This window comes from Artemia franciscana, unplaced genomic scaffold (assembly GCF_032884065.1).
Source record: "Artemia franciscana unplaced genomic scaffold, ASM3288406v1 PGA_scaffold_166, whole genome shotgun sequence".
Classification (NCBI taxonomy): domain Eukaryota; kingdom Metazoa; phylum Arthropoda; class Branchiopoda; order Anostraca; family Artemiidae; genus Artemia; species Artemia franciscana.
This window is the reverse complement of record NW_027062637.1, coordinates 261,673-289,175: the sequence shown is the minus strand read 5'-3', so window position 1 is coordinate 289,175 and position 27,503 is coordinate 261,673. Positions and strand designations below refer to the sequence as shown.

General features: G+C 34.3%; 1 protein-coding gene across 1 annotated transcript; it reads right to left on the bottom strand.

Moving 5' to 3' along the window:
- On the bottom strand, positions 1-27,351 carry LOC136041342 (methylosome protein WDR77-like; the record flags this gene model as incomplete). Its single annotated transcript, XM_065725972.1, is given in 6 exon segments — positions 1-78; positions 2,404-2,581; positions 5,978-6,150; positions 12,960-13,126; positions 19,004-19,167; positions 27,235-27,351. Coding segments are annotated over 6 exon segments (854 nt in total), but the record flags the coding sequence as incomplete, so codon positions are not given.
- Between the last annotated feature and the right edge of the window lie 152 nt (positions 27,352-27,503).

Sequence of the window (27,503 nt, the reverse complement as noted above, 5' to 3'; positions counted from 1 at the left end):
CTGATAGTGTAGTCACCAGAAGAACCAGCCTCCAAGATGACAAGCTTCGAATCATCTGCACCAACAGCCAAATAATTCCTAAAAAGGAAGGACGAATTAAGAATTTTAGGGCTAAATTATCAGGTTTTCTTTAGGGGAGGGGGTCATTTTTAACAGTTAAAGGTTCTATTCCCGGTGCGTGTGTGCAGATAGACTACTAAAAGGTATAATTGAAAGGCTATGAACCACTGACAGTAAATATTAACCTAGGATAAGGCATTTGGTGAAGACTCTACCGAACGTAAGGAATACACTTCATAGACAAGATTTTCCATTTTTAACACACGGGTGGTGAAAAATTCGGCAGCAGTGGATTCAAATCTCAGCTACTAAAATTAAATGGCGCAAGGTTTTGATCAAGAAGTAGTTCTACAAGATTTTAAGATAACACTGATTTATATAAATCAGGTGTATTTATATAAATACACAAACAAAACAAAACAGTTTTACTTTTCAAACAAAAGTAATGAGCAGCATTAGGACTAAAAACCCTGAGAAAAATGAAAGAAAAAATCATCTTGTATTTGGAGGGGGCCACCTCAAAACCCCATGCTCAATAAAGTTTCAACAGTGTTTTTATTTTAGATGGCAATAGAGATAGCCAGTTGGGAATTGCAAGTATTTTACAGATCAACTTTCGAAACTTTTGATCTGGAAAATCTATTGTTTAAAGGAAATGAATTGTATCTTAAATATATATATGTATATATATATATATATATATATATATATATATATATATATATATATATATATATATATATATATATATATATATATATATATATATATATATATACATATATATATATATATATATGAAAAAAAAAACACATTTAAAAACGATATATGAGTTAACTCTTTAAGACTTGAGCTTAGGCACATGAAAAGCATATTCTTTTATTTATGGGTGCTATTGAAACTCCTTTGTCAAAATTTCTCTTTACTTACTAATATTATCACGAATACCCAAACGAGGACAAGCTGGTATAAAAGATTTGAGCTGTTCCAGTACTGAGAGATGGTTGGGGGGTAGCCGTTCCGTCAACAGCTTCTTTCTCCGTCCGTATACCTGAAAGAGAAATCCTGCTTGCGAGTCCTCATAGTGGCGTCAGGGTGGACCTTTCACGATTTTTCCTAGCCAAACCGTGACTGCCAACAGTGCTACAGGGTGAAATTGAGGAGTGGTGCCCATCGAGGAAATTATAGACTAGTAAACGATACAGCATTTGCACTGGGTTCTAATTAATGGATAATTCTTCTTGGTTTGGTCTGTTCTGGTGGGCTTTTTTGGGCGAAAAAACCTCTTCCTAGCCAAATTATGTATTATAAATTGCCTTTCAAAGCTTGGCACTGCAAGGAGTTGTTAGTAGTAGTAGTGCTTGAAAGATCACAATTTCCAGTGTCCAAATTACATAGGAATACGTTTTGCCTCCAATGCTCGCTAAGTTTTGAATGAGTTGATTTCATCCAAAACTCATGACTCTTTTATAAAAGTGGCAAAAAGAAAAACAGAACGTTTTAAGAAAAGATGGAAGAACCATACATCACATATTTAAGGCATATAGGATATGTCTTGTGCAAAACAAGACTTACTCCTTTTTCGTTAAACTTGAATTATTCTGACGGATATCGCGGCCTGATTAGCAGTGGACTAGGTTAGTCATATAGGACTACAAGAGAAAGGAAGGATGATACTTGACTTCCATTATGTATACGACGTCATGTTACTTCAAGATGCCCCCCAAGATGTTATGACCGCGGTGACAGAACAGTCAAAGAAGTAGAAAAGTTTCTTCAATTGTTCGGTCTAACTAGTTGATATTTGCTTTAAATGTAAGAATATTCATGAATCATTGTATCTAAAAACCTGGCAAAACAATGGTATGGTGTGCAAAGGATAAAAAATTAAAATCAAGTATGCAAGGTTAAAATCCGGGTCATGAAAAAACATTTGATTCAATTTAACCAGTGACATAATTGCCAACAGTCCGGAGTAACAATACTTCAGCTAAAGATCTACAGCTAAAGATAGAAGTTACAAAGACAATATATAAAGTAGAGTAGAAAAAACTACACACAATTTAAGAACATTAAGGAGAACAAAATGTTTCAAATGAGGTAAAAGATTAAGATGTTCAAAACCGAAGTAAACCGAAGCTCCCTTCACCAATTCCTAGCATTAGAAAATTAGTACCCTTTGGATTTAGTTCAAGGAAAAAAAGGTTTTCATGATTCCAATAAAAACAGAAAAAAAGATGGATATTCTTTACAATTTGTTATCCTACAAAATTAAAGACAAGAAAAATATAAAAACATAAAACAGTTGGAAAACTGACAAAATATACACTGAATTTCACTTACTGAAATGATTTTATGCGATGAATACGTCTATTATGAGATCTTAATATATTTGATGGTGCGTCAAGGTTCTTAATGTCCTTTACTAAAACATGACCACTTTCTGTTCCAAAGGCGATATTCCCGCTGTTGGTGAAAGTAAGACAACTTGAAGAACTACATTCATTTTCGTAAGGTATATCTAAAATGTAAGAGGATAGCGTTAAACAACCACTAGTAGCTATGCTTGCTAATCTTACTATGCTCAGCAAAATATACAAGCCCTCTACATACAAAAGCTTCTCCCATTTAAAAGAAAAAAGAAAACAGAGGTTTGCCAACAGAGTACTTCAGCCAACTTCCTCTTAGTCCTCTGTTGGCAAACCTTTTCATGGAATTTGTTGAAACGTCCAATATACTGAGTTTTAGATGTTTGCCTTGTTTTTGGGGTAGATTCATGAATGACATAGTTTGTATTTGGAAGCACGGATTCGAGCCCCTATAAATTTTTCTTGAATATTTAAATAGCTTTGATAAAAACGTTAAATTTACATTTGAGTTTGAAGAAAATGATGGGCTACTATTTCTTTTTTGTTTTGTTTTTTTTATTAAAAGCCTTTTAGTAACCTTTTGCTTTTCTCAAATTATAGAAAACCTACACATAGCGACATTCAAAAATTTTCACTTGTACCACCCGATTTCAATCAAAAGAGGAGTTGTGATTTCATTAGTCTATAGGGATTTTAGAATTTGTTACCAGGAATATCGTGTTACAGAACAATTGCATTAAGAGACATTTCATTTTGTAGTGGTTATCCGATTAAATTCATAAACGGAATAATTAAAATAGACCCATTAAACACAATAATACAATAGCTGCAGTTTCAGTCTTCCGAATCGAATTTGACAAAAGTTATATTTCTTTACCTTATGTATCCGGTATTTCTATCGGAAATACCGGATAGAATCCTGTATCCTGTATTTTTTTTTACCTGCATACTTTAACTGTATCCGGTCTAGGTGAAAAGATTAAGCGAGTTTTACGCAAACATAACACAGATACATGCTTTGAGTCAATTAGACCATTAAGAAGTAGTTTTCTAAATTCTGGGAAGGACTTGACTCGTGGCAATTTGGGTTGCTGTACATGTAGTATTCCTTGTTCTTGTTGAAGAAAAACAAATACAACGTAGAAACAATAGGGAAAGTTTTTTCAAGACAATGGAAATTATTTATGTAGATATTTCGGCCCTATGTCCAAGGGCCGTCTTCAGCACAATACAATACTATATATATATATAAAAGAACTTACATCAAATTGTGAGAATTAAAACTGAATATAAAAACACTTATTAAAACAATTTTTTTTTAAAAATATAGCCCTAGCATCCTTACTTCAGCGAAGTTCAACCAGGACTGGCGAAAAGAATGAAATGAAGAAATATAAACTCATTCAAACTAAAGAGAATAAAATGATTAGATGCAATTTCTTAAAGCTAATCTTGCTTGTTTAGCAGCCTGTCTCAAAGGCCTTTTCGTAGTTGGTTCAGTACTATTATAAATTGGTTTAGTAAAATATTTTGTTAGATCATTTTTAATTAAATTTGAGTATAAAGAATTTAGTGAGTATTCCCCCAAGTCCCTGTTCAAAGAAATATTTTTATTGATTTTGAGATTAATTTCAATTGATTCTCGAACCACCTGTTTTATTCCCAAATCATTACTAATGAGTGAAGAGTTTTCAAAAAGTATCATGTGGGACGGATTATTAAAAATATGCCAACCTAGAGCAGAATCAAAGGAATTGTTGGAACCATTTGAAATTAAGGCCTTGTCTATGTCATTTTTATGCTGATGTAACCTTTTGTCTAGATTCTGATGGGTCCTGCCGACATAGTATTTTCCGCAATCACAGGGTATTTGATAGACCCCTCTTTGGCGAGTAACTGGGGTCTTATCTTTACCCGAATTTAAGAAATTGATGATTTTAAAATTATTAGTAAAAACTACGTACAGATTATTTTTTGTGCAAATATTTTTTAATTTTGTTGTAATCTTTGGGATATACGGAAGATGGACAATATTTGAGGGCTTATCAATAGCCTCACATTGTGAAGTATCTTCTTCGATTTTACAAGAATGTCTTTTTATTCTACGGCTAATTATTTTATTTACAAAAGGAATGGGGTATCCATTACCAAAAAGAATATCTCTGATAAAATTTATTTCTGCATTTATATATGAATGGGAGCAAATATTTAGGGCACGATCAATGAGGGAAATTACAACTGCTCTTTTAACTTGTGGGGGGTGATTTGAATTAAAGTGAAAAATTGTTTTAATAAGTGTTTTTATATTCAGTTTTAATTCTCACAATTTGATGTAAGTTCTTTTATATATATATATAGTATTGTATTGTGCTGAAGACGGCCCTTGGACATAGGGCCGAAATATCTACATAAATAATTTCCATTGTCTTGAAAAAACTTTCCCTATTGTTTCTACGTTGTATTTGTTTGTTATGGAAAGGCAGTGTGGTCTTCGTCGCTATTTTCTTGTTGAAGGTTTTACATTGGCCAAACCAGAGGGGCCATTTGGGGGGGGGGGTCGTTGGGTGGGCAAATTCCCACCGCAGATTTTCCAGGGGGGCCCAAGCTTCCACCACAAAGAGCCCTTTGCCAGCCATAATAATCCATTATATCCAACATAATCCATTCTGTCCAATTGATTTGAAATTACTGCATGCCTATTAACCAAAGAGCGTAATTGCTTGACGACCCTTGGGGTAATTATGCTATTTGCTATTAATTATCGTAAACTTTGAAAGTAGGTAAGATACATAATAAAATTCTCGAGTTCTGTCAAATGCCCATTTCCTAGATGATTACGAGACACGAAGTGAGTTGGAGGGGGGGGGGGGGGGGGGGGGGGGGGGCAAGATGGAGTTTATGCCCACCCCAAGATTTGGTCCAAATGGCGCCTCTGGGCCAAACCCAACAACAGTTTGTTGAACGATTTATTGAGCATAAAACACTCAATAGATAGAGCTTTAAAATTTAGTAAGTCTCCAGAAACTTTTGTTTCAGCTTTGGCGGAACACGTTTTATACCACATTGATCATTACGTACAATTTGAGGATGCCACAGCAAACACCGAGGCAGATTTGAGGATGCCCTAAAAACTTCATAATTTTGAAATAACCAAGAGAGAAATCTAAGAGAATCGCAGTTTTCAGGTGTGAACTGACTGAATATGGGTCCAGGGGACAATATATTTTTTACTTGCTACTTTAAAGATTATCCTGCCTTTTTCTGCAAACAAAAATATAAAACTAATAAAAAGAGCAAACAAAACATCCTTTAAGAAGCATCCAGAATTTTAACAATATCAGCTTATTTATTGTGACCTTAATTGATGTAGGGGTTTGTACTAATTAGCAAATAATGGTACAAAGAATCTTCACTTTGGCAATAGTCGGTTTTTACAATCCAATAGAAGGTGTTTAGTTGTTAAAATAGAATAAATTTTGAGTTAAGCTGTTTTAATTCGCGTCGTGATTTATGAAAAAAAAAATGAAGTAAGAATGATCGAAAAATACCTTTGGCCGGTTTAGGTAGTCGTAAGTCCCACCAGGTAATTTCTCCATTTACTGAACAAGAAACAAACACGTTCGGATCTTCAGGACTACAACAAATGTCAGATATACTGTCACTATGAGTATTGCGAAATGTTGTTGTTGATATCAAACTATTTGTATCCCAAACTTTGATCCTGAAATAATTACATACACAAATGAAACTAATTGAAAATATTTAAACAAAAATCTAAGAAAAAATAAGGAGCATAACTTCTCATCGACCTTTATCCAGTAAACATAAATACAATGGAGTTTATTACAAGAAATCGTGGAAAATCGCTTTAATTCTGGGATTCTAAGAAAAAGTCGTCATTTAGTTTCATAATCACCTTTCTCGGCATGCACGTCAGATAAATTATACAACGCATGATCAGAATATGAATCAAGCATTCGAATCGGAAAACCACACGCTTTTAAAGTCAAATGAATTAATATGGATTCTTACGATTGAAGATACGCAAATGTTAATTAACAAACATCTTGTACTATAATTTTATTAGTATCTGGCTATTGACGCTTTCACGTGTTGAAATAAGGACGGTTTCACCGTAAACGGTACAGGTTGTGCATATCTTTGAACTGCAATATTTATCAAATACTGCTAAGGCTTAGAACAAATTTCAGATAAGATTCTATGGTATATACTGCAAGACAAGACGAGGGTATGCAGAAACAACACATGAAATCAAACAATAAATATCATCAATTTTGGCCAAAAGTAGAATAAACTGGAAAAACAAGATTTTCTTTGATTAGAACCACGTTCTGCAAACCTTGCTACTCTACAAATGAATCGTGGTGAAGAGCTGTTTAAGACACCTGGAAGTAGCAACTCAGTTTTCCAAAATATTTTTCCCTTAACTTAGGAAGCGCAAAACATCAGCTAAAACACCGCATCAAATTATTATTTTTATCTTTACAAAACAGGCGAACATTGTAACTAAAATGAAAATCTCTTTCTACCTGAACTATGGTATCCTGAGGATTTGACTGTTTGGTAAAACTTTACTTCAAGTTTTTAATTTTCCAAATACAGTTGCAAAAATGTAGGAGCCTTCGTTTGAATTAAAAACGAATTAACATTTTCTTTTTCCATTTACTTTCTAGAACAGTTATAAATTAAAAACGACAATCACAACTTTTGTCATAATGCACAAATCCCCACGTTTTGAAAAATAAGCTCAGATAGTACTTCAATATCGAATCCTGAGTAATTGACTTTTGGGTATAATTTTACTTCCAGCTTCAAATTTTGTTCTGGCAACCTTGCTACTCTACAAATGAATCGTGGTGAGGTACTCTAAATACAGTTGGAAAAACTGAGGAGCGTTCGTTTGCCTTGAAAACCAGTTAACATTTTTCCCTTTCTATTTGCTTTCTAGAATAGTTATAAAACTAAAAAGAACAATCACAATTTTTAGTCATAATATGCTAGTCCCCGCGTTTCAAAGAAACAAGCCCAGATAATACTTCAATAAATGTGTTAATGTTTGTCCATTTAAATAAATGTTTTTCCATTCTGTCAATGCTGATGCCATTAGACACGTATTTTATAGCTGTTAATTGCGAATGACACGTCTATAGGGATTTATCTTAGAGGGCTCATATTTGAAATTAGGTTGCGCAAGACGAAAGAAAGAAAAAAGAGATTAATTATTTGAGAAAATTGCAAACCATAGACGTTCTAGCATTTCTTAGATTTAGGGAGCGGCCAATGATCCCTTGCGTACAAGCTTTACGAGGGTGGAGGAGCAATATTTTATGGGAAAAAAACTTAAATAAAAACAAACAATGGGCGAATTCTGCGAAAAAAAAAATATATAACTGGTTAAGAAATGGATCCAAAATACAACCATAATTTACATACCTGGTCTGAACAATTTCCGTGTCAATTGTTAAAATTTAATTTCTAGTATTAGTAAATTTTCTAGAACAGATCCAAGGGTGTATTATTTTTCCTACTCACAGGCAATTTCAAATCTTTAAATCGTTACAGATCTGTTTAGCGTAAAAAGAAACTTCTGCCTGGTCTTAGCCCGAGCCCTTAGCTTTTACCACGCCTCTCCCCTCACAGTGGCACTGGCTATATATTTTGTATCTTTAAACGAACAATAATTGCATAGGTATATATATATATATATATATATATATATATATATATATATATATATATATATATATATATATATATATATATATATATATATATATATATATATATATATATATATATATATATATATATATATATATATATATATATATATATATATATATATATATATATATATATATATATATATATATATATATATATATATATATATATATATATATATATATATATTTTCCTGAAGACTACATTATGTTTTTTTTCTGAACATTTGATTACTAAAATTTTTCGGTGTGAAAAAACAATCTAGATAGGTCATGACTTACTGAAATTAGAGGCCCAGGAACGAGAAAAACTGTCAAAATGAAGGTTGAAAGTTCGACAGGGGTAAGTGAATACCATCCTATAAAATTTCACATTTTGTGTATATAGGAGCTTGAAACTTCTACGGTAGAGTTTTCTGATATGCTGAATCTGACATGTAATTTTCATTAGGATCGCTTAACTGTTTTGGGGTGTTCCCGCTTTTTCGAAAATTCACAATTTTTATCAGGCTTGTAGTTTTTGATGGGTAACATTAAACTGAATGAATTTTATATATTTGGAATCAGCATAAAAAGCCAAATCTTTTTATGTACGATTTTTTTTTTTTATAGAAATCGTTTTTTTAGAGTTTCGATCACTATTGGGACGAATTGCTCCTTATTTACCGTTCCTTACCACGAATTGTTTGAAATTCAACTAAAAATATTATTCTCTTGGATTGGATTTTAAGTAAAGTCAATTGTTTTCTCTTGTATAGTTCAGGGGCACCAATTTACGAACTGACTAGGCAAAGAATAAATGAACGTAAATAAAACTAAATCTAGAAAAAAAAACTGCACAAAAAGGTTTGTTCTTGTGTGAATCAGGGAATGGAGGGACTGCATTTTCGCAAAGGAGAATAAGCCGGGAATAAACCGTTTCTGTGTGCAAAATTAGAGGAATAAAAGGTCCAAAGCTGAACTACGAAAAAACAAAGAAATACATGTACTAGTTGAGTTGTTTTAGTTTTATATTTATTTTTATTTGTAGTCTATTAGTTTTACAGTTTAGCTTTCTTTTCTTCCTCTCTTCTTTTTTTTTCAACGCTGATGGCGCCTTGTTGCATACGAGAAAATATTTGTTTGATTCTTTCTCTTTTTCATTACACTGGCCATAGATGCGTTTGTCGTCTCCATGTTTAAAATTTGAGACAAAACAACACATGTTGAATTTAAAACAAGTATAAAAAAAGTAATCCGATTGCGGTAAATTATCAAACTAAACGCGGTAACGGTATAACCGTTGTAACTCGTTCTTTACGCTACTAAATAAAAAAAAACAAGTTTTTTTTTAACTGCAGGTAAAGAGCGACATTAAAACTTAAAACGAACAGAAATTATTCCGTATATGAAAGATGTTGTCCCCTCCTCAACGCCTCGCTCTTTACACTAAAGTTTGACTCTTTCTCACATCTCTACTTTTTAAAACAGTAAAAAAAAACTTTAACGTAAAGAGCGAGACGTTGAGGAGGGGATAACCCCTTTCATATACGGAATAATTTCTGTTTGTTTTAAGTTTTCGTGTCGCTCCTTACTTGCAGTTAAAAAAAACTTGATATTTTGTTATTTAATTTCTGAACGTTTTTGAATCGATGCATGTTTTGATTTTGGCTCACCGCACATGAATAATTAAAACAAAATTTGAATATTAATTTTTTTTTGCTAAATGGCTTTCTCATAGTTTTGATTGGACGATTTTGACAAAAATCGTCCAATCAAACGTGGTGGCTAAGGAGGCCTAGTTGCCCTCCAATTTTTAGTTACTTAAAAGTGCAACAAGATTTTTTTTTACGAACATTTTTGTTGGTAATAAACATACATACCTTACGAATTAGCTTACGTAACGAACTTCTATATTTGTGTAATTTTATTACGTATGTGAGGGGTTTTGCACCCTCGCCAATACCTCGCTCTTTACATTAAAGCTTGAATTTTGTCTCAAATCCTTAAGAATGACCCCTGAATCACAGAGGCCATAGAATAAATAGTTGAAATTACAAAAAATGCTTTAGCGTAAAGAGCAAGGTATTGTGGAGGAGACGAATCCCCTTATATACATAATATTTTATGGTCGTTTTAAGTTTTAATGCAGCTCATTACTTCCAGTTGAAAAAACAATATTTATTTTCTCATTGTTTTTTTTTTAAATGCTGAAAATCCTGCGCCCCTTCATGGAAATTCTCTTCCCTTATTATAAATTCCTCCAAGGGAAAATTATCCCACGTAACCCCCTCCCCCGAGCCAACACCCCCCCCCCCCCAATACAAAAAAGCCCTCGTGAGAACGTCTGTAAACTTCATAATAACCTTTACTATATGTAAACAATGGTCAAAGTTTGTAACTTGCAGCGCCTCTTTCGGGGACTTTGGGGAATTAAGGCGTCCCCAAAGAAATAAGTTTTCGACTACACTCAACAAAATGGCTATCTCAAAATTTTGATGCGGTGACTTTGGGAAAAAATGAGCGTAGGAAGGGGGCCAAGGTGACCTCCGATTTTTGGTCACTTAAAAAGGGCACTAGAACTTTCGATTTCTGTTAGAATGAGCCCTCTCGCGACATTCTAGGACCACTGGGTCGATACGATCACCCCCGAGAAAAAAAAAAAAAACAAAAACAAATAAACACGCATCCGTGATCTGTCTTCTGGCAAAAAATATAGAATTCCACAGTTTTGTAGATAGCAGCTTGAAACTTCTACAGTAGGGTTTTCTGATACGCCGAATCTGTTGGTGTGATTTTCGTTAAGATTCTATGACTTTTAGTGGGTGTTTCCCCCTAGTTTCTAAAATAAAGCAAATTTTCTCAGGCTCGTAACTTTTGATGGGTAAGACTAAATTGATGAAACTTATACATTTAAAATCAGCATTAAAATGCGATTCTTTTGATGTAACTATTGGTATCAAAATTCTGTTTTTTATAGTTTCGGTTACTATTGAGCCGGGTCGCTCCTTACTACAGTTCGTTACCACAAACTGTTTGTGGTAATTCTGTGAGAAATACCATTCAAACACAAGGGCAGTTGAAATTGAATGAGAAGTATTTCTAAAGAACTATGATATTTCAGTGTAAAAATCAAGAGTTGATGAAGGGGCAGCCCCCTCATATATAGAATAATTTCTGTTCGTTTTAAGTTGTAATGTTACTCCTTTCTATTATTGAAAATAACTAGTCTTTTTTTATTTAATTAAATCAAGAGCATTTCCCACGCATTCCATTATTTTCTGATTTACCAAAATCAGAAATCGGATGCATTATCACTGTGTAAAAAACTTTTTTAAGGTCAAAGAGAATATTTGCTGAAAATGGACATAATCAGTAACCTCTAATAAAACAAGATGTAAAGTATCTACTGCATGCTCCGTTGATCTAATACTAAATAAAAACTAAACTGATCAGAAAAAAATTCTTTGTCAAGAGTGACTGTTTTTGCAATGTTAAAAATTCTCTATATTAGCTCCATTTGGGTCATATATATTTAACATACAAATCTATATTTTCCTTTATTCTTTTTTTTCCCAAAAGTTTTGGTAATGATGTTTTTCAAACGCCCAAGAGCGCTTACGCATCACGATTCCCGGGAGAAATAATGATAAGGGTTTTCAGCGAAAGTAAGTCACGCTGCTCAGTCACCTTTGGGCTCCAATATGCTGGAAAAAGAGGTTCACCGATTTTTAAACAGGGATTTATACAATCGAGATGTATGCACGAAAATAATCCCCAAAGTGTTAACAGACAGAATAATGGCCTAGCGTGTCGCACTGTGTTAGGACCTGATTGAAAGTTATGAAACCAATTACAACTTCTTTGACAGATTCATCACAGGTGAAGAAAAACTGGTTTTCGAATATGATCCTGAACCCAAACATCAGAGCAGCATACTAATGAATTTCCTTGACAAAAGAAATGAGCAAATCACGGCAAAGGTTATGCTCATCGTCTTTTTTTGGTAATTGAAATTTAGTATATCACGAATCTATACCGCAAAGACGTACTGCAAACATCAGATATCACTGTGACGTGCTAAAACGGTGAAAAGCTCCAGACTCCTTTTTACTCCCAAGAATAAAAAGGTCACTCAAAGGAAAAAATCATGGAACGCTGGGAAGGACAAAAGACACTTAGACCATCTTTCTACGAGACGTCCTCGCTGAGACCTTCCATGAAACCTACGAGGGGTGGGCAAAACGTTGCAAGAGGTGCTCTGAATCGCATGAACAGTATTTAGAAAAGCATTATTATATGTATATACATATATTTAGCATATATATTTACATATATATATATATATATATATATATATATATATATATATATATATATATATATATATATATATATATATATATATATATATATATAAATATATATATATATATATATATATATATATATATATATATATATATATATATATATTTGTATATATATACATATAACATAAATATGTTATATGTATGTATAAAATAATATATAGGCGGCTTCGCCACCGGGCCCCGGCACTCAGCACGCAACAGGCTTCTATATATGGATTCTCATTGTCGCTTGTCTGCTAACCGCAGATAATGTGAGACAATTTGCTGTCTTGTCATACTGAAATTTTTCAAAGACATTTGATTATAGAACCTAGTCCGATTTCTAATAACGATATGTACTAAGCTTCGAACTTTTGGTTTTCTTTTTTAAGGTTTTTGAATTGCTATAATTCATAAAAATACACTAAAAAAAAAAAATAAACTGAAAGACTTACATTCCATCATCAGCACTGCTGACTATTTTCTCGTTTTGGGACGTGATGTCCAAGGCAGATATACCTGCGTCATGCTCAATCGCCGAAGCAAAACAGCTAAAGTTCCAGCCATCAGTCTTATTTATTTTTATTACAGAAACAGACCCGTCATCTAATCCTACAATGACCTAAAACAGAAAAAAGAGAATTAAAATAGAACAAAAAAAAAAAAAAAATGCTTTGAACGGTTGTTTTCTACTTCCGTCGCGAGATTTTGATAAGTTTTTCATAAATGACTCGCAAAGGAATTCTGGACTTTTTGCATTTAAAAGAAAAATCACTTAAAATAGAAGACCCGCGCGTCTCCCCTTTACGCCGTCGCTAGTTTGAAATACTAATATCTCTAAGAAAAAAGGGGAATTCTGCTCCTCTTATGACTGGTCTGAAGTTCTAAAGCAAATTTCGCAAAGGGGGCAGTGGTCATATTGTTCCCCTGAGAGAAGTAGGCCATATCCACAAGTAGGGGCATACTACTGCTATTTCCAATCACTATCCAGCTCCATCCTATGCAGCGTCTGGCCACAAGACAATGCATTTCGCGAAACACGTTGTCGTGATTGGACAGAATGAAGGTAAATAACATTACGTAAAGAGACGAAGGAGGTTCATCATTGTCGATAGAGGTTGAAGGAAAAGGAATAGTATGTGTAAAACTAAGCAGTGTCCATGCCCGCCGCCCCCAAACAGCACAGATGCGCAAACTTCTTCTAGAGAAAATAGATTACGTCCTATAATTTAGCGCATAATTTTGTATACTATCAACACACGTTGGCTGGCAAACCAGAATAGAGGCTAAGGGAGGGTTCGAGAGGCTCCTACCACCGGGAGAGCCTTCACTAAGAGGTCCCGTGATGCTCACATAGCAAATCACATCATGCTTTAAAAAGGGAGGGAAAGCTTACCAGCCCGTTATATTGGGATTGCTAAGAAAAGTCTCACTATAGCCCATATTACCAAAACATGGCTAAAAGCAAGAGGTATTTCTATATATAGGGCGGGAAAAACAAATATTCAAATCCAGAACCCTACAAGGCGATCATACCAACATTCTTTAAGTCTGAACGCGATGGGTCAATTAGCAAATTAGACCCGGACTAGTAGTCTAGGGGCCAAGAACTAGATTTCTAAAATTCTTATTTGTTAAGTTTTTAAAACGAATGCTCCATAGAAACAGCAGAATACAAACTGGTGGAGCGCATAAAGCTTCTCTTAGAACTTAGGAGCACGCGTTAGGCATGTTCATAGACATTGAAGGTACGTTTGACAAAGCTTCTTTTGAATCAATTGAAACATCCTTGGAAGAGGGGATGATTGACGAATCTATACAGAACAGATATTTCTACATGCCCAAGAGCCGGAAAGTAGCCCTAGAATTAAAGGGTGAAATATTCAGACTATTCTAAATGGTTGCACTCAAGAAAGAATAAATTATCCATGTGTTTGGAACCTCGTCAATGAAAAGTCTTTGAAGCCTACTAGAATAGCATTCCAGGTACGCTCAAGCTTATGCTTGCAATATAGTATCTCTTCTAAGAGTTCTAGCATTTGAAAACCTTGATTGGACAGGAATAGCATATGCTTGATAAAATTTAAGTATGGTTACATAATCTATACTACGATTTACTCCTGGAAAGAATGAGGTATTATGTATTCACAAATAAGAGAAAATGGAAAATTCCCATTACACAGACATATATGGTTTTTTTACATAAAAAAAAAATAAAAAAATAGAGGTAATATCTGCGGTGTGATTGAGATCATCAGCTGAGCTGAAAAGCTCACTCTGCAGAGAAAGCATGGAAAGCCACAGCTTCCCTTATCCAAAGCCAAAACAGTGGTGGTGAAAAAAAAACTAGGACTTAGCGCCAGACAAGAATATGTATACATTTAAGCCGGTGCTTACTATATGGTGTAGTGATCATAGTCAATTCGACTCAAGTTATAAGCCTCAAGACCCCTTCAATCAAGAGACAAAGACTAGCCTGACTAATTATCACATTAGCGTATGCATGGCAAATTATATTCTGCAAAGTAAATTTTGTAAATAACGTCCCTTGAGCTATGTGTAGGACTTAACCCTATAGAGAACTTTCAAAATGAAGAAAGCTTAAAAAAGGCTAAAGGGTGGGTATTGCTGATGAATGAGCTTAGAAACAGCAGATGCGAAATGGGAAATCAAAAGCCATACAGACACTAATAATTCATTGCTGTTTAGACATGGGGCTGTGCAGATCCTCTAGGATAATTTTATCCCATACACAAAACTTGAAAGTCAATTTGGCAAGAAGAAATTAAAATGAATAACCCAGTCTAACTTAAAACGAATAAAGATTACCACAAATAAGAGTAGGTTACCGTTCCTAAACTTGCTAAAGGCAAGAACGTCATTTACGTTTATTGAAAGCGATTTGTATTTCAAGCAGCGTGTTTTTGATTTGTCATAACATCAACGGCGACGCAACAAAGGAATAATATCATAAGGCTTATCAAGGTTTACAAATAAGAGTGGTGCTACTTCCCTCCCTCCAAAACGCTTTAAATGGCTGAAGTGTCATTTAACTTTTATTAAAAACAATATGTCTTTTGAACAGTGTGGTTGTGTTAATGAAAGCAAAAAAAAAAAAAAAAAAAAAAAAAATAAATAAAGATAACAAGAAACTACTAATGAAAGTAGACCGATTGTTTAATATATAATAATATTTATTCCTTATAATCTCAGCAAGTTTTAATTGTTCGAAGTAATAATTATAAAAAAGGAAATGTTGAAATGTTGAAATACATTTTGTTTTCAGTAAAGCACAAATGAAGCCATGGTCTTCAGAAGGTTTAGGGGACGGTAGTCCTACTTCGTTTAGGGTAATTTCTGTTCGTTTTAAGTTTGACTGGATAATTCATTTTAATTTGTGTTTGTTTCAGGGCTCATTTATTAATCTATATAAATATCATTTATCTGTATGTGTGAAATGAATATTGATTTAATTTCTGTTTGTTTTGAGCTTCATTTATACATTGATAGCAATTCATGTTCATTTTAAGACTGAATTAATAGAGGACTGTACATCTGATCGTGCTAAGTTATAATTTTGCTCTTTAGTTTTCTTAGAAAAACGTCTTATTTTTTTTTAATTAACCTTTCAAAACTTTGAAACTTCAAATACATCAGTTCCATTGGTGAAGACTCAGATTGACAATAAGCATGCCAAACATACAGTATTTCAAGGAATGGGATGGTATACTTGTATTTAAATAATTTCTAAGACCACACTACTTTTCCATGTACGAAAAATTGAGCAAAGAAAAAAAGGGTTTAATTTCAACAAAGCAGTGAACAAAATAAAATATAAAAACTACACTTTAACTAAAAAAAATAAATAAAAAATACTCCGAATATTTCAGCCCCACGTACGGGAGCCTTTCTCAACGAAAAAGAAATTACAACCGACAATTCAAGACTTCTTTATGACATCACAAAAAAACCCACGACAACTAAAACAGCTCATATGGCACTTTTGACGAGGACAGAAGAGCCAAGAGCTCATATGGCACTTGTGACGAGGTTGGAACCTAAAATTAGAGTCGGTACTAGAGTTATCGATTTTGCTGTTCTTTGTTTATTGGTAATTATTACACAGATAAACCTGCAAATACAGTGTTCCTGTAGTCTCTTCTTGTTCAGTATTGTAACGTTTGTCCCACCAAGTTTCATCCCAATCTCTCCACTCTAACCGTTTTCCAAGATTTTCGGTTTCCCCTCCGACTACCCCCAATGTCACCGGATCCGGTAGAGATTTAAAATAAGAGCTCTGAGACACGAGGTCTTTCTAAATATCAAATATCACTGAGATTCGATAACCTGTTCGTAAGTTAAAAATACTTCATTATTTCTAATTTTCCAAATTAACCGTCCTTCCACTCCCCCCAGATGGTCTTGTCAAGGAAGCGACTATTCCTAATTTAATCTGGTTTGGTCAATGATACGCATGCCAACTTTCAGCGATCGCTATATTGATCACGTATCTAGTTTCAGATCTTTTTTATGTAAAAATTGTGTTGGTCTGGGATTCGAACCTAAGAACTCTCGCACTTTAAACGAGAATCATACCCCTAGACCAGCAAGCCACACTTAAGAGGAACAACCATTTGTTTTATGGGCAAATAAAATTCTTCTCAATTATCTCGTTTGCTCGCTCCCTCTCCCGGATAGTCGAATTGTGGAAGCGACTATTTCTAATTTAATCTGGTCTGGTCCCTGATATGCCTGCCAGCTTTCATCGTCCTAGCTTATCTGGAAGTTCCCAAACTAGCAAAATCAGGACCGACAGACAGACAGACAGACGGATAGAAATTGCGATCGCTATATGTCACTTGGTAAATACCAAGTGCCATAAAAAACCAAAACTATCATTTACCAGCTAGCATCTGGTATATCACGTTACCTTTTATGAGATATTACACTAAAACAAAGATAATGATTAAAATGAAGAAATAAAGGCTAAAACAAACAGAAGTTGAAATGGACAATGAGCTCAGACCTAAAACAAACAGGAACGACCACAAATGCATACGGTGTTACCACACCTTCAACTCCAAAAAGCCAAGACTGTCTTTCTCATTTTATTGAAGAAAACAATACAATATATTTGACCCTGATCGTTTTTATTAAGATTTTATAAGATATCATTTCCTTTTATTACCTCAATGTGTAAACAATGGATTATGAACTGCAATCTGGACTGTTGAAATTCACGATTTTAATTACAATTTAGATTATGTATAATTAAAAAAAATCTTCATCAGAAATAACTAGATCTACATTGCATGGGCAACGTGAGGTGCTGCGGCAACTTTTGTTCGGCTTCGCCGAGTAAAGCTTTGCGAGAGCAACAATTTGGTTTTGTCTCCTTGTTTTGATTAAATGCTGAAGTTTTTAATCTGTAAGGATCTTAAAATAAATGCTAGGTACATCAACACACAAAAGTTACAAACCCCTCATTGCAACTAGCAAAAGTTACGAACCTTTCGTTGCTGAAGATCATTATGAGCTAACATCCGACTGATGCTTAAAACTCCCCTATATGTCTCACAATTGGTATTGGTCTATTTTTGGTTTCAGTGTGTACCTTACTACTGAAGCTGTCAACCCCTATAAACTTTCAAACTGGTATATCTCATGAAGGAATTTTCTACCAAAATATGGATGACATATGCTTTGATCAGCTCATCAAGAGCTATCGACTGCCGTCAGAAAAAAATATATCTGTCTTAGATCAAAAGTTGACTTTTTTGCCATAAGCCAAGTTTCTAACGTCATCACTTAGAAAGGAGCAAAGGATAAACTCTAATTTCTTTAGCAATGAGGGAACTTTTAAGTTTAAGAGGCATATCTGTTACCATTTCTCCAACGTGATCCCAAGTGCAAAAAATCGAATGATAAACTCAGCTGAAATCACAAAGAGAAATGGGTAGAAATAATAGATGGCACAGTATTTTCGGTCCCCCACTCTTTTGTTTCTGTAAAAATTCTTATTTATCACTCAAAGTAGACATATTGGCTGTGGGGCTGGGTAACGGCCACATATATTTAACACTTATAGATTTTAGTCCATCTTCAATTTGAAATTGGTTCCTGCCTACTTGCCTGCTAGAACAGAGCTTTCCACTCGAAAGCAGAAACATGGTTTGATGAAATGGAAGCTCGACTGCATAACTTCAGATAGTTCTCTCTGACATAGGCCATAAAACTCCAAGTCACTTCACACACTATAGGCTCTGGCTCAAGAACAAGCAAAAACCATAGTTTTAACCCCAGGCAAGAGTTCTATGAAGCTTTCCAAAATGCAAAGTAATATTCATCAATCCAGCCTAAAGTTCATACTTTCTGTAAAAACCGCAGAGATTAGAACCTTGCCACTTTCTAGGAATAAGCTGAAATCAGTGCTAGAAAAAAAAACAACAAAACCAAAGTGTTGCTCACGCAACACAAATAAGACAATTTTATTTCTGACCTGGGACTTTTCTGGGATAACTGACATACATCCACTTGCAGATGGCAGGCACATGTTACATAATGCCATTTCTGGTGACACACTTTCTGCATTTTCAAAAAGCCATAATGATCCTGTCCAAAATCTAGCAGTAAGATTGGATGTCAGAAGAAGCAGCTTTCCCTCTGTAATTGAACAAGAATTCAAAACCATTTTTTCTTTTTTTTATAACTGTAACAGGTTTCATATGTAACAACTGTATGTGCATTCTAGTTTAAATAGAATTATACTGTCTTTTGAGTCTTGTAGGTCTAGTGAAGGAAATTTCAATATTTAGTCTGGTGTTTCCCTTTTTTTCCCCTTCATATTAATCTTTATTGCAGCAGGCTCAAATTTAAGATAGCAAGTTATCTTCAAAGACCTGGAAGCAACCTCTTCGTCTTTGGTTTGGATTGTAGCATCCAATTGACAACTATTTACCCGTTCAGTGTAAATCAGTGGGTAGTTAGAAGTCTATGTGCAAATTAGCTAGATGGTTATTGTCGCTTGACACTTAAAGATCAAACCAAATGTACATTAGAGAACATACTTTTTGTGCTTGCATGGGCTAAGACACCAACAAATATGTGATGTCTCAAAGTAAAAAAAAAAAAAAAAAAAAAAAAAAAAAAAAATTATTGGAGGTTGCACTACACTACAAAACTAGCTGTGCAAAGACCATTTTATCTTGTATGTATACTTTTTTTTTTTTTTTTTTTTTTTACAGCTTCAAGATATAGAGAAGATTTTATTTTGAAGTTGGCAAGTTTGGAGATCTAGTGCTCCTTTTTCAGAATTAACAATAATAATAATAATAATAATAAAACATATTCCAAAAATTAAGTTTTTCAAACAAAAGTAATGAGCCATATTAAAACTTATACGAGCAGAAATGAAAAGGTAATATAGTAACACCAACTTGAAATGAACAGAAATTACTATCAGTGATTTGGAATCCTCTGTCCAAAAGGCGAGGATTCGATTCCCAGTATGGCCAGTTTTTTTTGGTTTGTAATGGTCAGTGGCGTGACTGTAAGCTCAGCCAGATTCGACCCAGCTCTAAATGGGTACCTGGAGGAACAGAGGAGGGCTTGCCCCCAGCTCCCCATAGCACTTCCCGGTTGAAGGACCTTGAAGTGGAGATCAGCATCACTGGTTTGGAGTTTGCGTGACTAGTATTGTATTCATTACCTTTTAAAGGTAACAGATGACAATACTCTCCCCCACCCCACGAAACCTGTAAATGAGCTATATTTGCATTTTACTGAAAATAACATGTATTTTGTTATATATATCAACTACAAAAATAATAATAATAATAATCGAAATTACTCTAAAGAAATGACAAAGTGGACTGATTGTTTAACCTATGATTATATTAATTCCTGAAACTGTGATCAATCTATGATTTTCAAGATGTTACAATAAGGAAAGATAAACTGTTTAAAATAAAATTTTATCTTTATAAAGTTCTAGTTCCAAAAATTGTAGGGAGGTATATGGACTAACAACAAGTCCTTTCACCTCTTTGACTTCTTCTTCAGAAAAACTAGCCCCTGGACGCACTATTCTCCTCCAGCCAGCAAACAATGAATACGTAAAATTATGTACAATAATACACTGTTATTGATTATGGGAAGTGCGAGTACCTGAGCTACCTGTCCCCAGCAATTTAAGGCCACTAGGCCAGCTGGTACCAATACGGCTCGTCCTACTCATTCTCGCTCTCTTCTGCACAATCAAAAACTATAGATAAATCACATCCTTTTAAAATTGACTTCTAATAAAGTACAAATGATGCTCTGGCCTTTAAAAGGTTTAGAGGGTGGTAGCCTTACGAATGTGTATGGTAATTACTGTTCATTTTAAGACTGACTTGATTATTCACTTAAAGTGAGTTCGTTTTTGGTTTCATTTACTTATTTATAATAGGGTTAGTTATCTTTATACTTGATGTGATCATTCATTTCAATTTGTTTCTTTTGGGTTTAATTTATTCATCAATAATAAATTCTCTTCTTTTTAGGGTTTAATATAGCTCTTTCTGTTTCTTTGGAAAAATTCTTTGATAGAAAAGCTTTTTTCAACTGATATCGTTTTGTCTTTAACTAATATAACTTCATTTTTTGCTATTGTAAAAAATATCAGTGAAGATTTTTGCCGTTTCTATGCTAAAGAATTTAAATGTTGGAATGCAATTAAAATTTTTTGATAAATTTGAATATTTAGTCTAAAATTTCAATCAGTAGTAGTTTTGTGCAAATAAGTATTTAACTCCAGTTACAGTGTAGAATTTTAGGTAGATGGGGATATGATACTTATTCACATAAATTGAATATGTTAGTTTTGTGATCAGATGACAATTAGATTACCAATTTATTGTTGGTTAAATTATTGAATTATGAATAATAGAATCAATTTTTAATACATGTATATTTTCCCCAGTCAAAAGGCAGATAAGTTCCCCCTGTCATTTGTTTGGATACCTACCTGATTTGACTTTTTTGTAAACAAACGAACTTGAACTTAAAACCTGAGTAACTCTGGGTCCTCTAAAGGGCTGGAGCCATTCTAACCCTCACTGGGTACACATCCTTGCATATTATAATCTGCCATTTTACTAAAAGGATCTTTCGTCATGAAATTCGATTCTGTTTTTTGTCTTGAGTTTGTTTTAGAGCCTAACTGGTGCCTATATGGCTTGGAGTTTCAAAGCAGATCATCATAATAAAATCAATTTTTTTCAAATAATAGATATAACTCCAATTTTCTTCCAAGATTTATTTTTTTCAATAATGTTGCATTGGTCCACTCTACTTAACCTGAAAGTTTCATGCCAGTTGGAGATACACAGTGTTTGGCCAATATTGAAGTACCACAAATAAAAACTACCCATTTCTTTTTTCAATTTTTTTTGTGTCTAAGGCTTTGGCCCAGTAAGTTGCTAGCCGATTGAAGACAAAACAACTTTGGGCCTACTTTCGGTTTCTTGTATCCAAACAATAATTGTTTCCGCATGTAGACAGACTCCCCTGTCTCTGTCTACATGCCCTCTAAAGTTTATACCTATCTGAAAAAACAAGGTTTGTTGGCCCAGTTTCAGCTGAAACACATCAATACAACCAATCTTCAAAACATTTTTGTTTTAATTTACAGACATTGGCATTGTCTGCAGGGATATAAGATACAACACAATTTTGGAATCATTTATGGGTGTTGCAAACCAATACAGCCACAATCAGATTCAATTTTCTTTCTCCATTGGGGTCCACCTGACCAAGAAATGATTAATGTCATTTTAAAGCTGATAAAAGTTATGAAATTTAAACCCCTGGTCCTGGGTGTTGATTCTTTTAGTCTGAGATGATAAAATAAACATTCAGAGTTAAGCATATGGGCTGAACAAGAGTACAAAGTCTTCACCAATCATAAAACTGAGTGCTGGGCCAATTTTTGGAAAATAGAAGTTAACTGTCACACATCAATACAACCAATCTTCAAAATATTTTTGGTTTAATTTAAGAGTATTGGCCTTGTCTACATGCCATGCAAGTTACAAGGCTATAAGAGACAACAGAATTTTGGGACCACTTATGGGTATTGCAAACTTATACAGTCACAATTAGTTTCAATTTTCTTCTGCATTGGAGTTAACCTGACCAAGAAATGATTAATGCCAATTTCAAGCTGATCAAAGATGTTAAATTAAAGCCCCTAGTCCTGTGTAGATTCTTTTAGTTTGGGATGACAAAACAACATTCAGAGTTAAGTAGATGGGCTGAAGAAGAGTACTAAAAGTCTTTGCAAATCACAAAAATAAGTTTTGGGGCAGATTTTTGAAAAAAGGTGAACTGTGGAATTTCCGGTAGATGGGGAGAGAATTATTTCTGCAAAGCCTGTCTCTGATATGAGTCTATTTCTGCTTGTCATAGGTTATAATATAGCTGTTTACTTGTTTTGCCCATAAGGATGCTCTTGATCAACAGCTTTAATTTAACTTTTTATTTTAATTTAACTTTGAACATCAAAACCAACATTTTTGATAGCTTTATGCTTCACAACAATAAAAAATTATAGCTTTTTTAAAGTGAATAACTAGATCAATACAATCACTCTTGGTAAAAAAAAAAGAAGATGTATTCATTCTGAGGGACAGTACAAAATTATATGTTTCTTATTACTTTGGCTTTAGACATTGGCTCATGGGTACTCATGCAAGCTAAATTCAATGGCATATTTTAATTGAGATAATCCCTTTTTATGGCACTTGGTATTTACGAAGTGACATATACCAATTGCAAATTCTGTTAGTCTGTCTGGTGGTCTGTATGTCCTAGTTTTGCTAGTTTGGGCACTTCCTGATAAGCTAGGACAATGAAATTTGGCAGGCATATCAAGGACCAGACCAGATGAAATTAGAAATAGTCATTTCCCCAATTTGAACATCTGGGGGGGGGACAGTTAATTCAGAATAATTAGATAAAATGAGGTATTTTTAACTTATGAACAGGTGATCCAATCTTAATGAAATTTGATGTTCAGAAGTATATTGTGTCTCAGAGCTCTAATTTTAAATCCCAACCGAATCCGCTGACATTGAGGGGAGTTGGAAGGGGAAACATAAAATCTTAGAAAACACTTAGAGTGGAAGGATTGGGCTGAAACTTGGTGGGAAAAATCAGCACAAGTCCTAAATACTTGATTGACATAACTGCAACAGATCTGCTCTCTTTGGGGGAGTTTGGGGGGGGGGGTTAATTCTGATAAATTAGAAAAATTAGGTATTTTTAACTTACAAAGGAGTGATCAGATCTTAATTAAATTTGATATTTAGAAGGACCTTGTAACTCAGATCTCTTATTCTAAATCACAACCAGATAGAGTGTCACTGAGGGAGTTAAGGGGGGACTAGAAATCTTGAAAAGCACTTAGAGTGGAGAGATCAGGATGAAACTTGAAGAATAAACACAAGTCCTAGATACATGACTTACATAACTGGACTGGATCTGCTCACTTTGGGGAAGTTGGGGGGGGGGACCTAATTTGGTAATTCACAAAAATTAGAAAAAATTAGATATTTTTAACTTACAAATGGGCAATTTGATCTTAATGACATTTGATATCTAGAAGGCCCTCATGTCTCAGACTTCTTATTTTAAATCCTGACTGGATCTGGTGATGTTGGGGGGGGGGAGTTGGAGGAGGAAACCAGAAATCTTGGAAAACACTTAGAGAGGAGAGATTGTGATGATACTTGGTGGGAAGAATAATCACAAGTCCTAGATATGTGATTGACATAACCAGACTGGATTGGCTCTCTTTGGGCGAGATAGGGGGGGGGGGTAATTAAGAAAATTAAAAAAGGTACTTGTAACTTACAAATGGGTGATCAGATCCTAACAAAATTTGATATTTAGAAGGATCTTGTGCTTCAGAGCTCTTATTTTAAACCCCAACCAAATCTGGTGACATTGGAGGAGTTGGAGGGAGAAACCAGAAATCTTGGAAAACAGGAAAAGTGAGGTATCTTTATCTTATGAATGGGTGATCAGGTCTTAATGAAAATTGATATATATATATATATAAAGATCTTATGTCTCAGATGCTCTATTTTTAATTTAAACTGATCCAGAGACATAGAGGGTTGGAGGGGGGAACCAAAAATCTTGGAAAATGCTTAGAGTGGAGAGATCAGGATGAAAATTGATGGGAAAAATAAGCACAAGTTCTAGATACATGATTGACATTACTGGACTGGATCTACTCTCTTTGATGGGGTTTTGGAGGGATTTCCAGTGCTTTGGTGAGTTTGGCACATCTGGATGTCTTAGGACAATAAAAATTTGTAGGCATGTCAGGAACCTACTCAAATTGACTTGATAACAGTTGTTTCCTTGATTTAACCATCTGGGGGGCTGGAGGGAGAGGAAAAATTGAAAAAAATGAGGCATTTTTAACTTACCAACGGATGATTGGACCTTAATGAAATTTGATATTGAGATGGACATTGGTGTCTTAGAGCTCTTATTTTAAATCCTGACCATGTCTGGTAATATTGTGGGGAGTTGGAGGAGGAACAGGAAATCTTAGAAAACATTCAGAGTGGAGAGATTGGAATGAAACTTGTTCGGAAGCATAAGCACAAGTCCTAGATGCATGATTGACATAACCAGACTGAATCTGGTCTGTTTGGGGGATTTAGGGGGTTGTTAATCAGGAAAAGTAGAAAAATCGAAGTATTTTTTAACTTACAAACAGGTGACTGGATCTTAATGAAATTTGATATTTAGAAGGAACTCATATCTCAGAGCTCTTGTTTTAAATCCTGACCAGAGCTAGTGACATTGGGGGGAGTTGGAGGGGAAACCAAAAATCTTGGAAAATGCTTAGAGTAGAGAGATCAGGATGAAACTTGGTGGTCAGAATAAGCAAATGTCTTAGATATGTTACTGAAGTAACCAGACTGGATCCATTCTCTTTGGGGGAGTTAGGGGGGAGGGGTAAAGTGCTTTGGTGAGTTCAGTGCTTATGGATGTACTAGGACAATGAAAATTATTAGGAATGTCAGAGACCTGCACAAATTGACTTTATAAAGTTGTTTTCCCCAATTCAACCATCTGGAGGGCTGAAGGAAGAGGGAAAATTAGAAAGAATGAGGTATTTTTAACAAGTGGTATTTTATTACAAGTGGGTGATCAGATCTTGTTTACTGGCAGACAGTAGGAAGAAACACAATATACATAGTTTGTGTTGTACATATGTCTATTTAGATGGGTCAAGATAAAAGTCTGTATTTAGGAAAGCTATAAGCAAATATTTAAGAATATTTTGAAAGTAGTTTCCAGAATTTTATTGTGTGTTGTCCTGTAGAGTGAAAGTACCAGCACAGCCTAAACTAAAACCACAGCATGCTTCCCTTGATTAGACTATCACATTTCTTTCTACAATATTCAATGGCAAGTTTAAAAAAATATTTGCTATCTGACAGATCTTAAATCTTTTGTAATTGAGATGTGTACATGCTAATGACAGGTAAAAAAAACCTGTTTACCAAGAGATAATAAGCATCAAGGGATTGAAAATGAAGGAGTAATATAGCCTATTAATTAAGCCTGCATCTGGGGGAGGAGGTGTATTGTCAGATGTACTACTCAAGACTTGGAGCTCTTCTGAAAGAAAAAATTTTAATAAATAAGAGTAGTAGCCTAGCCTACATTAGATCTTTTTATGATCAAACATCATGGTTGCATTTCTGAAAATAACCCATACAGAAGCAATCATAATATTTGGAAAGAGCATAAAATAAGAAATCAATTAGTACTATTTTTACTTGTTACAATATTTCCTTCAGAAGATCCCTAAATCTTTAATATTCCATTGTCAGAAACAGGAATATAAACAAATTTTGGTAAATATTTTTCTGTTCATATTATTGACTTTCTAATAAGGTAGACATACCACTTGATGCCTTTTTCATGCTCTTTCCAAATATAATAATCACTTTTGCAAATTAATTTCACCCCCACCTCTATATATACCAATTTAGGGTACATATTTTTAAATTAGGGGGGATGGGGGCAAAGTTTAAACTTACCTCTCATTTGCATCAGAAATAAACTTTACCCCACCCCCCTAATGTGCAAATATACACACTGAATTGGTATATATTAGTGTAGGGTGAAATTCATTTGCAGCAAAAGTGATTATTATATTTGGAAAGACCATAAAAAGATATGGTAAATGTTTTGTTTCATTCCAGTTTAGAGCACTTAGAAATGCTAATTCTAGAAGCACATCGATTTAAAATGCTAATTCTAGAAGCATATCCATTTCTGGTTGACCCTCCTCCTCCATGTTTTTTTCAAATAAATATAGGATAAAGATCTTGCCCTGCTGCCTGGACTAATACACTTCACTCTATAGGTAATGTTACCTATAGGTAATGTTGCAAGTCCACTTTATGCATTTTTAATCTTGTGGGAGGGGGATTTTAGAAAGCTAAAAATGGATGCATTTCTCTAATCATGACATAGAAACAAAATGCAATCATCAGAATCTTGCTATATGCAGTAATACGCACTTTAGAGCACTTGGAACGAAACTAAACATTTACCAAAAATATATCAAGTGGTATACTCACTTAATTGGTAGGCCTAAGTCAATAATAGGCTAGTAACAGCAAAATATTTACCCAAATTTTTGCTACCTCAGACCTGGGCTAAATATTATGTCATCATAAAATCGACTAAGACTAGAAGATAGTGGTCGGGATTCATAAGCTTCCGAGAGTCCCCCAGAGCTCTCCATCGTGTTTTCTTTTGGCTTTTGTATTCTCTTTCTTCTTAAAAAAAAAAAAAATATGTATTTGGCTGTGAGAGACCTGTTTACGCGGACATTTGAGATCTTAAAAAAAACTTCATTCCAGTCCGTTCCTCGCCACTCTAGCAAGTTCTTATCATTCCTGAACTTGTTTTAGACACGG